Source organism: Pollachius pollachius (genome assembly GCF_949987615.1).
Source record: "Pollachius pollachius genome assembly, chromosome: 1".
NCBI lineage: Eukaryota > Metazoa > Chordata > Actinopteri > Gadiformes > Gadidae > Pollachius > Pollachius pollachius.
In genome coordinates this window covers 2,685,547-2,701,667 of record NC_136934.1, presented here as the reverse complement: position 1 = coordinate 2,701,667, position 16,121 = coordinate 2,685,547, and the positions used below count along the sequence as shown (strand labels likewise).

At 45.7% G+C, this 16,121-nt stretch overlaps 2 protein-coding genes across 3 annotated transcripts; both read left to right on the top strand.

Moving 5' to 3' along the window:
- Positions 1–5,289: 5,289 nt before the first annotated feature.
- tbx3b (T-box transcription factor 3b) lies at positions 5,290–6,696 on the top strand (the record flags this gene model as incomplete). The annotated part of the gene is made up of 4 exons (XM_079758253.1): positions 5,290–5,654; positions 5,744–6,011; positions 6,234–6,380; positions 6,589–6,696. The coding sequence occupies 4 exons, from the start codon at positions 5,290–5,292 to the stop codon at positions 6,694–6,696; spliced, it is 888 nt and encodes a 295-aa protein (XP_079614379.1).
- A 3,358-nt stretch (positions 6,697–10,054) lies between these two features.
- tm2d2 (TM2 domain containing 2) lies at positions 10,055–16,121 on the top strand. 2 transcript variants are annotated; one of them, XM_079731124.1, is made up of 5 exons: positions 10,055–10,450; positions 11,067–11,154; positions 12,141–12,256; positions 12,943–13,018; positions 14,323–16,121. In XM_079731124.1, the coding sequence occupies exons 1-5, from the start codon at positions 10,152–10,154 to the stop codon at positions 14,566–14,568; spliced, it is 825 nt and encodes a 274-aa protein (XP_079587250.1). In that variant the 5' UTR covers positions 10,055–10,151; the 3' UTR covers positions 14,569–16,121. The 2 variants fall into 2 exon arrangements, with proteins under 2 accessions (XP_079587250.1, XP_079587251.1); XM_079731125.1 differs by lacking the exon at positions 12,943–13,018 and having other exon boundaries at positions 14,323–16,120.

The window sequence follows — 16,121 nt, the reverse complement described above, 5'->3', positions numbered from 1 at the left end:
CCAAAGAAGTATTTGTTATTTGTTTCGTTGATGGAATAGCACATTGGACTGATTATATAAGATTAGATGAATAAAATAATAATTATGGTTCTGTTACTCACAACTGTGATGTGTAGTTAAGCAGACTAATTGTGTGGCAATACACTTTATACAAATCAGTAACTGGACATATATTTGATATAATGATCCCTATATCGATATAAAACAAATTGTCAACGACAACTCTACTATGAAACAAACAGAAATAACTTATCCTCATCCACTGATATTGCTATAATCATTCACACAAGCAGATGTTTTATTGTCTGATGGTGATGCATGCTGGACGCATAATACATATGGCCATTGCCTTTTTCTAATCAGCAAAGTAAGCAAAGTAAAGAAATATTCTGCTTAGGTCTATAGAAATAGTGAGATTTGTGGAAGAGGTTCACACATTTTGTGAGATCAGATAGGCCTACATAATGGAAAGCTGGAGGAAGGTCAACTGACTAGGATGATGGGTAAACCGAGCGTTTATTTCATGGCAAATGCTGGATTGGCTCTTTTGTACACATATGTTTCAGTTTTCAAGTTTCACATCATTTCACATATCGTCTGAACCATCATATCCACAGTGTGTCTCGTGGAGGTTCCTCATCGTGGAACCCATGATCCGTGCACTCAAGAGGCTGCAGAGATCGAACCCCAACACTCCCTCCATCAATCCCCTGCCATTACGGCGGCCTGTACGTGTCACCCTTATCTCCGGCGGGACGGCGGGCGTCAGGCACAGACAAACACCTCCGAACATAAATACTCACGCCGCAGCGGGGGGCATGGCCGGTCGATCTGTGGGTGAGATATGACGCCTGGCCGTGTCAGACGGTCTTTAATGGGTCAGTCTCCCCCAATAACCACCCACCCACCCACCCACCCACTTGCATTGCTGACCTGCGGAAAGACGCGACTAATTGAAGAGCTCATTACCGAGAGCCATTAGTGCTGGGTCCTCAGGCCACTTCCTCCATCAACGTCTCAATCACCAACGTAGCTGATCAACGACTCTTTGTTCACAAAACAGTTTCATAACATCATGCCAAAAATTCATAAAATTATTGATTCATTCATTTATATTTGCACGTTTATACATATTTGTTTATAACTCTATACTATTATGCAAAGTTGAATAAGATCCCAGATGGAAAATCCTGTCGAATGCGTCTTACAGTATTCGAAGAAAAGAGATAACTGCAAATAATATCCAGCAAAGAGGAATGTTCATCTTTGCTGAATGGTGGTTTCCCTCTTGTTGATGCACACCATTGAGCCAGGTTATAACAACGTGTACATAAACATTACATAAGAACTAAAATGGCTGACGACTGTAGCAGACAATGCAAGCTGTTGTCTGGGCCTTCAACACATTCCTCCTATAAACTTTGCCTGAATCAACGATTGACGTGTCAGGCAGTGAAAAGCTACTTCACAAAATTAGCGTGTGTCTGCCAGCCTGTACATTAAACAAAATAGTGCTGCAACTTGTAGTGGAAAGTGTCTAAATCAGCTCAGCTGGAAGTGAGAAGAGATGGATTAATAGCCTGCTATAATCTGTCCACAGGGACTTTTAGTGTGATGGCGTGGTGCTGTAACGCAGCACTTTGCACTCCTCTCTCTAACACATTCACTTAATGATTCAACGTTTGTTTGAGTCAGATAACCGTTATTTCCTCAATACCAGCAATCAAATTAAAATTGAAAGGTAAACACATTTGAGATTGTAACTAACTGTATATAACGTGTTTCGATTAAAGTGATTCAGAAAAGTATATTTGTCAAGTAGTTATCATTAATATGTTAAAATAATCACATAAGTTAATAATTAGTATTCAAAATGTCATGGTGCTATTTGTATTCTTAATATTGCAGTTAGTAACAATATTAAGTAATATTGTAGCTATTGAAACAACCAAAGCTATGTTCAATAACAAACTGTATCGTATATATAAATACTCTGTTGAATATTCATGACTTGTTGTAACACCATGCTTATGATGTGTAAAACAGATCTACATCCCAAAACATATAAATATGTAAAGAAAAATCAGGTTAGTTATTTAGAAACACAATTTATTAAAAAATAATACTTAAATTTTAATTTCCTGTTTGTGTATTTACAAACTAAACACCCACATCCTTTTCGTCCTCATATGAAACCTCCTTACTCTGTCCTGGGGTAATTGATTGTTCTCTCGACGGTGCTTTGCTTACGTTCTAAAAGGTTGTTTAAGATACACCCGTGGAAACACACCAGAAGTCATCAAGTCATCACTCGACACACTGCAGTCAGAAGGCTTTTTACAGCGCGTCCCTCTTCGATCCACTCATCTCTCAATAAGCTCATTGTTCTAATGTGTGATCATTGATTTCTGGAGTCTTCTACTCCTTAGCTCAAACGGCTTCCTCGTTCCCGACCCGCTCACAAATAAGATTCACGGCCTCTGTTTCCGTTTAGACAGTTGTTGTTTCAGTTGCTGTTTTTCTCCGCATAAACCAATCTCTCGATTCAAGTTTTTCTGTAGAAGTAACAGTAAACAACTTTGATGTATTCCCTTTCTTCATTCATTCATTCATTCATTCATTGTTGTGTGCAATGAAATACTGATGGAACTTTCTTGCGTTTCAAGTTTTTATGGACTATAATAACGTTAACTATGTAGTTCGGGTCAGATCACAGTCACTTGTTTATTCACTCCATCGATGTGTGTGTGTCTGCACAGGCATTTATGTGAGGGAGAATTCACTCATTCAGTCATAAAATAGAAAACAGGGTGTCACGCTTTATTCCCACTGCAGTACAATACAGCAGTCATAGAGGCTTGGTCCAAACTAGATATCAGCTGATAACTTTATGATCTTACTAAAAATAATATCAGGACTACAGTATGAAGCCTACTCATATTTACAATTCATGACTATTCATGAATTCTACTGAGCAGGCTGTACGGTCTCCCTATGGTTTCCCTCCTCGCTGCCTTAGTACAGGAGTTATTGTCTCATTGCCTGTCTGTTCTCTTACCTGACCCGGTCAAACGTGACCTCTTCTGAAGTTACAGCTCTGCTCTCCAACAGATATCCAACACGTGTACGTTTATTCGACATTCAAATCTGGCATGGTGTGTGGAGTAACATGATGTCTAGGAACTGTACATAATATTATGGTAACATTTTCAATATTCAACAAGAAAACTGCAGCAACAGTGGCTCGGTCAACATGTAATACGTCTTCATAACCACCTCTCAAAACGATGGTTTGAAAGACAAATTAAGGGGTTCCCTGATTCTTCAAACGTGTTTCTGAAGTGTTTTCCGAGATTCCCAAACATGGAGCGTTGTGTAGTGTTCTCACCCCTCCTCAAGGTCCTCGTCCACTCAGACTCACACCTTCTAGAAGGATCTGAGGGCTGGAAAATGTGAGGAATACTTTGCATCACCCTGTGAATCACACACATACACACACAGACATACACACACACACACACACACACACACACACACACGCACACACACACACACACACGCGCACACACACACACACACACACACACACAGACACACACACACACCTACAAACGAGGACACATACACACAGACACACACACACACACATACAAACACAGACACATCCACACAAACACTCACATACTTACACATACACACACTTTTACAGGTTGATTGTGGACATTGGGGATTGAAACGAGCACCGCCCCTCCTCTCCTTTAGCCCCGCCCCCTCCTCCCCTGTGTGCCCGCCCCTCCTCTCCTTTAGCCCCGCCCCCTCCTCTCCTGTGGGCCCACCTCTCCTCTCCTTTAACACCTCCACTCCACCACTAAACGACATTCCTCCCACCTCCAGAGGCCTGAGATCTCTCTCTCACCTACCCACTACCTGTCCTGTCCAAATAGCCCAGGTGTGAGGGACAGTCCGTACGCACACACACACGCACAGACACACACGCACAGACACACACATACACGCACGCACGGACACAACCACGCACACAAACACACACGTACACACACACACACACACACGCACACACACAAACACACGCGCACACAAACAAAAATGCACACACAAGGAAATGCAATCACACACACACACACACAAAAACACACACACACTCACACACACACACACACACATGCACACACGCGCACACATGCGCACACAAGCACACACACGCACACACACACACACACACACACACACACACACACACACACGATGAATTTGAGGATGAATTCCCACAAAGAGTTTCCACAAAGAGTAGATTTATTTTCTAAGAAATATGAATTTTTCTGAATAGAAGTTACCAGAAAGACGGACAGAAAGAATGAAAAACCACGTACAAACAATCTATCTTAAAATACTAGTAGCTGTTCATGATATTATAATCCTCTGTTATTTGGTGAATACTTCCCCTCTCCAATGTCTTATAAAATGTCTTCTTGTACCTGGTTCGATGTTAAAGGTTAATCGTTTGTAATGTGATACCTGCAGCTGATGTTAGGACCCTACCAGTATACCCTCCTCCATACCCCCCATGGGGCATGGGGGGTATGGAGGTGGCCTCAGTGAACTCATATGCACACACATTACATTTGGTTTGAGAGGTTTGAGATAAAGAAGGATTGCAGTTTAACGTACTGTGACAAATAGATGTCACAGTACATTGAAATGCTGTACACTGTATCAAGATACTTTGTACTTTTCTCTTGTTGCTGATGGGCATAAACTTGCACACCCACAACACAAACAACACTACACTTCTTTCTTCAGTTGTATATGTGTGTCGTCTTGTGCGACTGTATTGTGTAAATTATTTTAATTTGAACGACAATTAAACAAACTCAAACCCAACTACTTTAAAACACATTTACAAACCTGAGCAATGCGTTGCTGGTGATGAACATTATTGTGCATTATTACACGTCCTGTCCTCTTAATAGATGTTGTGTGTCTGCCCCTCCCACTGCTGAGTGTAAAACTCTGAGTCCGAGCAGACCAGAGCCAGCCCCCCCCGGGCGCCAGCGGAGACCAAACACCAGCGGTGCATCAGAGGCGCGCAGGTTCACGGACGGGACGCACTACGGCAACACTTCTGCCCTCGTGGAGAACTACAATCGGTAGCCTCGTGTAGTGCTTGCTGATGAGCTGAAAGATGCAGTGGAACCTTTTAATTCGAGTTAAATTAATTTGCACCATTATGACTTCACTCCAATTAAAGCCATAGCGACGCGCAAAGTCATGCACAACCTCTTGGATCAGTGCGTCTCTGGCGACTTTACGCATGGCTTTTCTACGAATGGGGTGGCGGACGTGTCCCTCGGGTCGGTGCTGGGGGGGTACCCTCTCTTCCCGCCCACCACGCTAACGTCACGTGGGTCCATCGGATCGCCTGTCACGCGCCATCGGCCCAGAATGGAACACTTTCTTTGCCAAACGACGCTGAAGCCACAGCCGTCCGTTTTGGCCACGACCCCCAGGCCGCGCGACGTGTTGGAGACAGAGGGGGTGGAGGACGAGGAACCCAAAGTTCACTTGGAAGCGAAGGAGCTCTGGAGACAATTCCACACACACGGCACTGAGATGGTCATCACTAAATCTGGGAGGTAAATATGCGAAGACGCTCAACTCGAACCGTCACCGTTCAGACCTTTACGCGTTCATTTCATTGATGTTACGTTTGTATGCCTTCCAGGCGCATGTTCCCGCCGTTTAAAGTCAAGTGTTCTGGTCTCAACAAGCAAGCTCAGTACATCCTGCTGATGGATATCGTAGCGACAGATGACTTCAGGTACAAGTTCCATAACGGCCACTGGATGGTCGCGGGAAAGGCCGACCCCGAGATGCCCAGACGCATGTACCTCCACCCGGACAGTCCTGCCTCGGGGGACCACTGGATGGCCAAGACGGTCAACTTCAACAAACTCAAACTAACCAACAACATCTCTGACAAGCACGGCTTTGTATGTCAGGCTGTTAAAACATTACATAACATTACGTTGAGTCCAGGAATGGGTTGTTAAGTGTTTTTCCCTTTATGTCAGAGCTCTCACCCTGATGTAATTAGATGAGCTTTTATACATTTGCATAGCAGCTCTAAAAGGACACAATTGAATGACATAAGATTAGAAAATATTAGAAATAGATTTGTTTGTTAAACTCGGGTTTTCTTTTTTCTTTTTCAGACCATTCTCAATTCGATGCACAAATATCAACCAAGGTTTCACGTGGTGAAGGCGAATGACATCCAGAAGCTTCCCTACAGCACCTTTAAAACCTGCCTCTTCTCTGAGACTGAGTTCATCGCGGTGACAGCCTACCAGAATGACAAGGTAACAAGCAGGCTTATGACCTTAGGGTCATACTCCTATGTAATGGGAAACAGTAAACCAAATGTTATCGGGTAGAAGACTATCTCACCAACTTGAATGTAGACCACTTCATTTATATCATATGTTATAATTATAACAACAAAGATATACTCTGATCAGGGTTTGATAAACAAAGACTGAAATCATATGAAATTGTTTTCTTCTTCAGGTGACTCAGCTAAAGATAGACAACAACCCCTTTGCCAAAGGGTTCCGGGAAACTGGGAACGGTCGCAGAGAGAAGAGGCAGGGTTCTGTTTTACTACCTTCTCTTTAAAACTATTTGAATTGATTTTCATATGTATGCCATTGCCCACCCAATACGATTAAACACGAGAAAACAAAAACATTTCTAAATTTGTCAAATATATGATGCTTAAAATGTGGTTACAGAGCCGTTTGTTATTGATGCATTACAGCAAGATTGTGGACAACTAAATTAAGTATTTTATGCTGATTTATATTTTAACTCACCCAGTCATGATGAGTGAATCTTGTCAAACAGTAGAGCCATATTTACATTTCTGAAAACGTTTCAGAACTTTCCCGTTTTCTTCCACCTAAGGAAACTTCAGCCTCCCTCCCAGAGGACCTCAGAGACGAGGAGGAACAGAAACAAGGGGAAACGGGTCAAGGATTCACCACGGGGATGCTCCCGTTTCTCCACATCCCCGGGTACGACCTGCTGTCGCCCCCTCTCTCCTCTCTCTGCTGTGAACAGACCGGGATGTGTTCAGATATGAACCCCTTGTCTCATGAACTCATGTCCTGCACTTCCAGCGCAGCGGGACAGCGACAGCGACCCCGGAGCCGGCTCTGAGGACCACGGAGAGGGCGCGGCGCGTAGTCCCCTGGAACGGCCCCGTGTTCCGAGAGACCGGCCCTCCGACACCCCGACCCCGGTGCCCCCTTCCAGCGCAGGGACGGAGGAGGAAGGCCACGGCGAGCCAGGGCCCGGGGTCGACATGACCGCTGAAGGAAGTGTGCGGACGCCGGGAGACCCCCACAGGTGCTTTGTGACCGGGAGAGAAATCAAAGCAGGGCGCGACTGCTTCTCCGGGGGGTCCGGGTGTCCCCCAGACAGAACGAGACCCCCCAGTGGCAGAGACGGGGGCGGGGAGATGGGCTCCCCTGGCCAGGTGAGCGGGCACCGGGCCTCGCTGAAGGGCCTCCTCACGGCCCCCCGCAGTGTGACGTCCTACGGAGGGACCGCCCTCGACCCCGGCCCCCCGTCTCACCACGTCAGGACCGCCGCCAGAGCTGGGCTCCCTCTTCCCTTCCAGCACCAGGCGCTGGTACAGTATTGACAATAAAAACATAAGTCTATAAAGGTTACATTGATAGCGATTTAGGTATGGCAATACTGATGATTATGGAAATATAATGGTTATATTATTGTATTATTAATATGAATATTAATATCAATATCAAAAATAAAAATAGCAATCAGTAAAAATAACATTGGTGGTGATATAGGTATGACAATAATGACGATTACAGAAATATAACGGTAATATTATTATAATAATAATTAATAATATTCATATTATGATCAGGCTGTTGTTATGGTCGTCTGTGCGTTTTTGTCCGCAGGGTCTGGTGGGCGTGTCTCCGTTCGGGGGGTACGTCCTTTATCCGTACCCAAGCTTCCACGCCCCCCCGTTCCTCCCCCACTACCTCCCAGGGAAACCGTGCGTGGACTTCCACCCCTGCCGCCCCCCCTCGACGCCCCAGAAGCTGTCTTTCCCCTGTACATACCCAGAGTTCACGGCGTGCCTGCGGCCCTGCTGTCAGGGAGACGTCCTCCCCCACGGCCCCGGGGTGGGGGTCACTAAAACAGACTACAGGGGTCCTTGATGACAAGCTGACGTCTACACTGGCCACAGAGTGGTCTGTCCCGTCCTAGGTCTATCTCTATGGGCCTGTCTGTCTCTCTATGCTTAAATTTGAGCATTTAACTATTAGTCACAATCAACAGTGTTGACTGTGATTCATAATTATAATAATCAATGGTATTATTATCTAATAATAATAATACATCTGCTTTGCGCTTTTCAGCCAGACGCTCAAAGTGCTTTGCATATCAATTAAAATACATTGAAGTACATTTAAATACACAGAATATGTATTCTATTCTAAATACATAGAAAACAACAGAGTCGACCGCAAGTAATCAGAGGCAGAAGGACCCTCCTAAGAGACAGACCTGGACCACGTGAAGACCGCTCATGGATAAAGGCTGAAGCCAGCCACACACGCATTTCACACACGTCAAAAGCCGCCCCTTGAACCAATAGGAAGCGGCGCGCTGCAGCACTGTTGTGATATGTTTTGAAAGAAGCAGATCAACAAGCAAAGTCGGTATAGGCTGCCATAACATCATACCAGTTGTTTTATGACTACATATATGGCCCTGATGCCCATGATCCTCTGTTAGTAATTACAATGATAGTCACATTAATTCATAGTGACTTTATGTACAGTCCGGCACTTTGTTTACGGTCACTTTACACACTTTATTGCATTGCATTGTGGTATTATTCATCTAGTGCATCAACTATCTCCATATGTACAGGACCTTATATCAAGCCGGGATGTACCAAACAGCTGTTGTGTTAAAAACAGCGGGATGTTAAAAAAGCGTTTTTTCAGGCGCGGCGACGCTAGGGAATAGAACAGTGGCGTGAAGCCTATATGGGCGGCGCGGCGCGCTGGCGTGCGTCTAGCCGGTGCGGGCTAGTACGCCCAAAATAATGGGGGCGTTCTTTTTGACGCGCCGCTTCGGTGCCGGTGTGTTTTGTGCTTAAGATGTGAGGATATGCTAGTACAATAGAAGGCCTACTCTATATATGTTGATACTGTATCGGTTCTATTGTGTTGGTACAAGAGACAGTAGATGAGACATTATACTATCTATTGTGGTGTAAATAAATGATCAAAATGATATCTCAACACTTATTATCACAACACTGTTTGTGTGTGGGGCTCAAAGGTAAGGTCGTTTTTTCTTTGTTATGCCCACAAGAGAAACCGACTGCTGTTTATTCCATCGTGGTCTCCAGTCGGCCCTTGATTTTAGGGCCATTTATCCTCTATCAGTCGAACCTCTGGATCCGAGATTATATTGGGGTTTGGCGTAGTGCCCCTAAAGTCCTGTGGGGGACCACCCCAGAGCTATTGAGGGACCCCACTAGATAAGAAAGAGTCAAGTAGAACACAAGTTCAATTCAATTAAAAAAAGCTTGATTGGCATGAGATGCAAACATTTACATTGCCAAAGCAGGTAATCAATTAAGAGGTCAAAGTATACAACGGTCAAAATATATAAACATATCACATATTAGAATATTAAATACTCAATATGTAAAAAGTATAATGTGGGATATTATAAAGATTCCAGTATCTCCTATAAACGATAAAGATAAATGAAAGATACACTATACATACACAGGATTTGCAATGTGGAGGACGTGTACAATCATTGTGAAAAGACAGAAAAAGTGATGTTTCATATCTACAAGGGTGTGCTAGTGGTTATAGTCCAGTGGAACACAATCTACTTCATCAATCGCAGGATTTTTTTTTTAAGTGGGCGGGGATTCAGGCACCGCGTCATCCACATGAGCCGACACGGAACTAGCAGAGAGAGCTGCCCGTTAGTGATGGTGGTGAAGACATCTCCATAAATGCCCCTTTAACCACACCTCCGCAGGGGGATTATAGCACCACAGCATGGCGAGGATTTCGGTGAACTACATCCTACTGTGCGGACAGTTCCTGCTGCTGCTGACGGTGTTATTTCTACAATGTCTGGAGGGGATTCACTCCCACAACTCGACCACCGCTGCAGCGGTAGACGCAGCAAACACGACGCCCGGAGCGACCGCATCCGCCGCCGCCGCCTCTGCCGCTCCCTCCAGCGCACTGCCGCCCGACAATACGACGACCCCCGTCCTAGCAACGGACCGGGGCATCAACAACACGGAGTATGAGTACCGTCCCCCGTCCCCGGTGGTCCTCTGCAGCTTTCTGTGAGTCTAGAAAGATCTACGGTACACAGAATCGAGGGGTTGTTGTTTATATGTGTGTCAGCCCTGCGTCCTAACGTTCACATGTGCCGAATATGAATCTGAAGGCTGCCTGTCACTCCTTGAACGGTCGTCTATCCAGCTGTGATACGATGTCGGTCCGTTGCCGTTTATAAAGTGTGTATTTTAAGGTTTCCTTAAGGCAGGGATTGGCGGGTATTGTGAGGGTAGCTCATGGTATTTTGTCTCAACAGCGCCCCTTCAGGCGGAAGAAGACATGCACGTTCAGTTTGGGTCAGAGCTCGTTTGACTTCCTGTGGCGTCTGAGGAAGTGAAGTTTTGAAGCATAAACGGATAAATAAATTGCTCTAATTGAAACTCATTGCACTTATTTTTCTCAACTGATGGATTATAGTCAAATAAGACTAATATCTAATAGCTGTCACTATACCCGCACAATTTAATGGAAAATTATTAGTTTTTACCTCTTCTTTTTTCACATCTTTAGGCATTCATCTGTTCTATAGCTAGAGAAGATCAATTGTAATTGAAACGTTTCCCTGGAGGTAGGAACAGTAGTGTGTAATGTTGCTCTCATGTGACCCTCTGTGGGCTGCAGGCCGGATGAGTTCGTCCACTGCCAGGAGCCTGTGGACCACGGCCTGAACGCCAGCGCCTTCCAGGAACTGGGGCACGGCTGCCTAGGGGTGGGTCTCTCTCTGTCTCTGTCTGTCTGTCTGTCTGTCTGTCCCTCTCTCTCTGTCTCTCTGTGTGTCTCTCTCTCTCTCTCTCTCTCTCTCTCTCTCTGTCTCTCTCTCTCTGTCTCTCTGTTTCTGGCTCTCTCTGTCCCTCTATCTCTCTCTGTGTCTCTGTCTCTCCCTCTGTCCCTCTCTCTCTGTCTCTGTCTCTCTCTCTCTCTCTCTCTCTCTCTCTCTCTCTCTCTCTCTCTCTCTCTCTCTCTCTCTCTCTCTCTGTCTCTCTGTTTCTGGCTCTCTCTGTTCCTCTATCTCTCTCTGTGTCTCTGTCTCTGTCCCTCTCTGTGTCCCTCTCTCTCTCTGTCTCTCCCTCTCTCTGTTTCTGGCTCTCTCTGTCCCTCTCGCTGTCTCTCTCTCTCTCTCTCTCTCTCTCTCTCTCTCTCTCTCTCTCTCTCCCCCCACCATCATCACTACTGTGTTCACTAGGGTTGCAACTTCGTGTAAGCTAGTACCGATCCAATATTCCATATCTAATATATATATATATAAAATGAGATTATAAGCCCATTTCCTAATTTTGTTAAATTTGAGCAATTAGATACATACATTTAGTATATGCTACACGCGAACCTCCTAAAATGGTGCAATTTGATTTGTTCGCTATCTCAGGATATTGTGCAATTTCCCATGATTGAGATCTCAAACTCGGGACATTGCGTGACGATAGTTGTCATGCTAATAAAAACAAATAAATTCTGGCAAAAAAGTGTTATCTTGTTTATTTTTGGAGTGTTCACGTGTAGTGTATATACTAAAACAATTAATCATGCCATGTTAAGTATGCCACAATAATTGTGTTATATCATGAGTCAGTTTTGAATTTGAAACAACTTGACACCAAACACAAACACCACTGCGTTACCTCCATCTGCTGACGTTAGCCCAGCCTGTGAACAGTGATGCTAACAGGGAGGCTAACGGGGTGTTTGTGTCGACAGTGGGGGGGCCAGACCCAGAAGGAGGTGAACCACACGGAGGTGATCTGCATGGCGCTGGAAAACATCGAGTGCGCCGGGCCCCGGGAGTTCCGGAGGGGCAATGTGCCCTGCATCAAGTAAGCAGCGCCGCGCAGACCGAGCTAGCCATGCTCAACAACGAGCTACCCGTTGTTAGCGTCTATGAGGTCAAAGGTACCGATCTTACCAGGGCTGGACCGGGTGTCGGGAAGACCAGGGCCCGGTTTCCTGAAACATTCTTAAAGCCTTCTTAACGCTACGTCATTCGTAACCTCTACTTTAAGTTCTACCTTAACATTTTGTGTGTTTCCCGAAATGTCCTTTGCTACGAATCTCTTTTGTGCGTTGTTCGTTGGTAAGGTTGGTCTGAAGCGCTCGTAGAACCTTCTTAGCTCTACCGTAGTGATGGTTCAGCTCCTGACGCTAGGCGCCGCCACTGTAACCTTTAAAAGCCCGCACACAGACCCCTACAGCTAGCCAAGTCAGACAACTTTGCAAACAGAAAATCAATAGCCTCATTTGAACGTCTGCAACAGATGTAATTAAGAATGTAATTGCCTCAATCTGTTCCGCTGTTTCTATATTTTCGATATATTTTTTAAATCAATGTAGGCTATGTTATGTTCGCCCATGGTTAAATAAATGTTGAGGCCTACTAGAAGGATTTCGAACAATGTTTTATCCGCAAAGACTGCAATATTTTTTAGAACGCTGTCATGCACCTGCGCATGAAATGGAAAATCGAACTCTGAGCAATCGATTTCAGCACTTTCTTTCTGGACAGCACCATGTACGAACGACGTAAGGGGTGTTGCCTTAGAAGACTCCTAAGAGACCGTTCGGGAACCACGCCTATAGAGGTAAACAACTTTGATCTAAAGTCTAAACGTAGGCGTCTTCGTAGCGCTAAGATTGGGCGTTATCGGGAAACCAGGTCCTGGTTGTTGTCTGGTGGCCCAGCAACAACTGTTTTTTGTTTTTATATTTATTATTATTTTTTAGTCTGACCGGCCCTTGAAGCAGGCAGATTTGCCCTTTTGTTTTTTTCTGAACTAACTCTAGGCTCTTCCAATCACATCTTGTATCCTCTGCTGGCCAGGCACTGGGGCCTCCAGGCACATCGAGTTCTCCCATCAGGGGGGTTCTTTGTGAGCCCACATATCTTTGGATTGTGGTGGGCTGGGTCTGGGCCAAAATGCTTAAAGGTTCTTTAGTTTTTGATTGGTCCAGCACTGGGGCCTGCATCTGTTTTGGGACTCCTTCTACCTGCCTCTTTAATGTCTCATTTTTCCTTCCTTCCTTTTTTTATTGTCTTTGTGGGGCTGGTTCCACACATGGAAGAGCTTAACCCATCTGGTTCAGAACGGCATTGTAGTACCACAAATTACATTCATTTAGCGTTGGTAAATCTGTGCTAAAACGCAACAGCCATAACTCTCCACTAGGGGGCAGTGTTAACTAATCTCGAAAGCATGTTCGGCAGAGCGTGTTCATCACCCACACAAACATTTAGTCCAGTTGGTCACTGGACTTGCTGTAGCAGAGTCTCATTTTTTACAGTCCAAGCGTCCCTTTTCAAGCCACTAACCAGCGACGCGCTGATAAAGCAAAATGATATGCTATCTGCACTATCAGGATTGGAAAATGTGTATTGAAACGGCTTAACTCATCTCTATTTCGTGCTTGAGCGACTACGTTTGGTGCACTCTTGCCCTCTTCCTGTCTGCTGTACGGCACAGCGCCTTTAATGTGTGCATAAGGGAAGCCTTAACCTCGCCTTCAGCACCACGTGAAACGAACACACCACTGTTGGACAATAGTGATTTATGAGGATCATGAAAAATGTGCCCGACTCGTCGCTTTTTCTCCTCCTAATCGCCAAACTTTCCCAGTTTACTGCCCAGCAATTTATTTCTTCCAGTCCTGTTGGATATCTCTAGTTCTGCTTTTACAGCCCCCCCCCAGAATGGGTTCCAAAGCTGATTCAGACGCTGAGCAGGTTGGGGTGAGGGGGATCTTGCTGAAGGATGCCTCCTATTAGACTGGGGACTAAACACATGCACAAAAAAAATAAAACCTACCCTGTTGACCTCTCAACCCCCTGCTGAGTGGACCTCCGCCCCCCTCCTCTCACCCTCTAACCCTTTTTCGCCCTGGGTTACAGGTACACAGGCCACTACTTCATCACAACCCTTCTGTACTCCTTCTTTTTGGGCTGCTTCGGCGTGGACCGCTTCTGCCTGGGCCATACGGGCACGGCGGTGGGCAAGCTGCTCACCTTGGGAGGGCTGGGCATCTGGTGGTTCGTCGACCTCATCCTGTTGATCACCGGCGGCCTCATGCCAAGCGACTACAGCAACTGGTGTACCTACTACTGAGGGCCCGTCGCCGACGTCTCAAGCACCACTGACACGTCCCCGTAAAACAGCCCCAACTGTCCCCATAAACCAACTCCCAGCAGTCCCTGTTAACAACCCACCCCCTCCATAAACCATCTCTCAACTGTCGTGGTAAACCAGCCCCATTGGTCCCTATAAACCAGCCCCATTGGTCCCTATAAACCAGCCCCAACTGTCCCTATAACCCAACCCTAACTGTCCCTCTAATCCAGCACCAGGTCCTGTTTACCAATCCTAAATGTACTTTTAAAACAACCCTAGCTCCCTGTAAAATAACTCCAACAGACCCTGTTAACCAACCCTATCTGTCCCTGTTAACCACCCAGAACCGTCCCTGTTAACCAACCCTAACCATCCCTGTTAACCACCCAGAACTGTCTCCATGAACCATGAAACCAGGGTAGTGTGGGGAGGAAGCTGTTTCTTAACACTCCAGCACTTTCAGCTTTTCTATTAATTGTGTTCCTCCGCTGCACCCCAGCAGACTGTATCTGAGCTGCCACAGATGTCTGGAGGTGTTGGGAGGGCTCTGACTCTCTTCTTGTTTGGTTTCAGTCCAAGCCAAGCCTCCCTGCTCCGCTGGTTGTGTTCTATGTATATATTGTCACTGGCAGTGAGTGATTCACCCAAAGACATCACACACAGACCCACGCTTTAGTGTGTGTGTGTGTGTGTGTTATTGTGTGTGTGCGTGCCTGCCTGTCACTGGAGGCCAGAAGGTGTTGCTTCCAGTAGTGGAATGATATCAAACCCTGATGGGAGCCAAGCCCGTGAACATGTCTGAACTCGCGACCACGTAACGGCCCCCCAGGGCTTCTGAGAGCAGCCGAGTTGTAAATGCTTTGCTCCTAACTGTACTCTCCTTTTACATGACCCCTTTCTGCCAAGACGAATCCATCAGTACCGTTATAGATAAGCCGATAAGGATGAAAGCCAAGTTGGGCTTTATGTGTTTTTCTGCGTATCCAGAGTTGGGTGAACCCATGCTAACTCACGGTAGCTCACTGTGTAACAGTTAGCCTTATTTCCCTCAGTAGGCCGTAGGTCCCATCAACAAGAGAGGTGTCAAGAAACACCTTGAATGTTACCACACTCTGTACACAATGTATATCCAAAATGATTGGATTGAAATGATTTTTCATCTTTAGGATCAGCCTCCTCTCTCCTGCAGGAGGTTAGGTGATGGGCTGACATTTCCCCTACAGACTCAACTCTTACCATGGCGTGCTTGTTTGGGTGACACGTTATCGAGTTTCCAGGTGGACCACTTGATGTCCATTTCCTCCACTTCATGGGACGAAATGAGTCCATGAGCCGCCTCAAACCGGATGGAACCACCCTTAACGGCACCCATGAGACTAACCCTTCAGAAGCACCCATTTAAAGACTTTCAGGTGGTCCAAGAAAGCCATGTAAAAAAAGTAACGCTGTATATAATGTTCCTCGCCATTCGTTTGGATTCGTTATTGCCATGTTTCAGGTTGTTTGATTCGGCTGGTTATTGTGTGTGAAATAGGAGACACCATTAAACATTCATGTCCTGAAACTTGTGTTCCGCGTGATT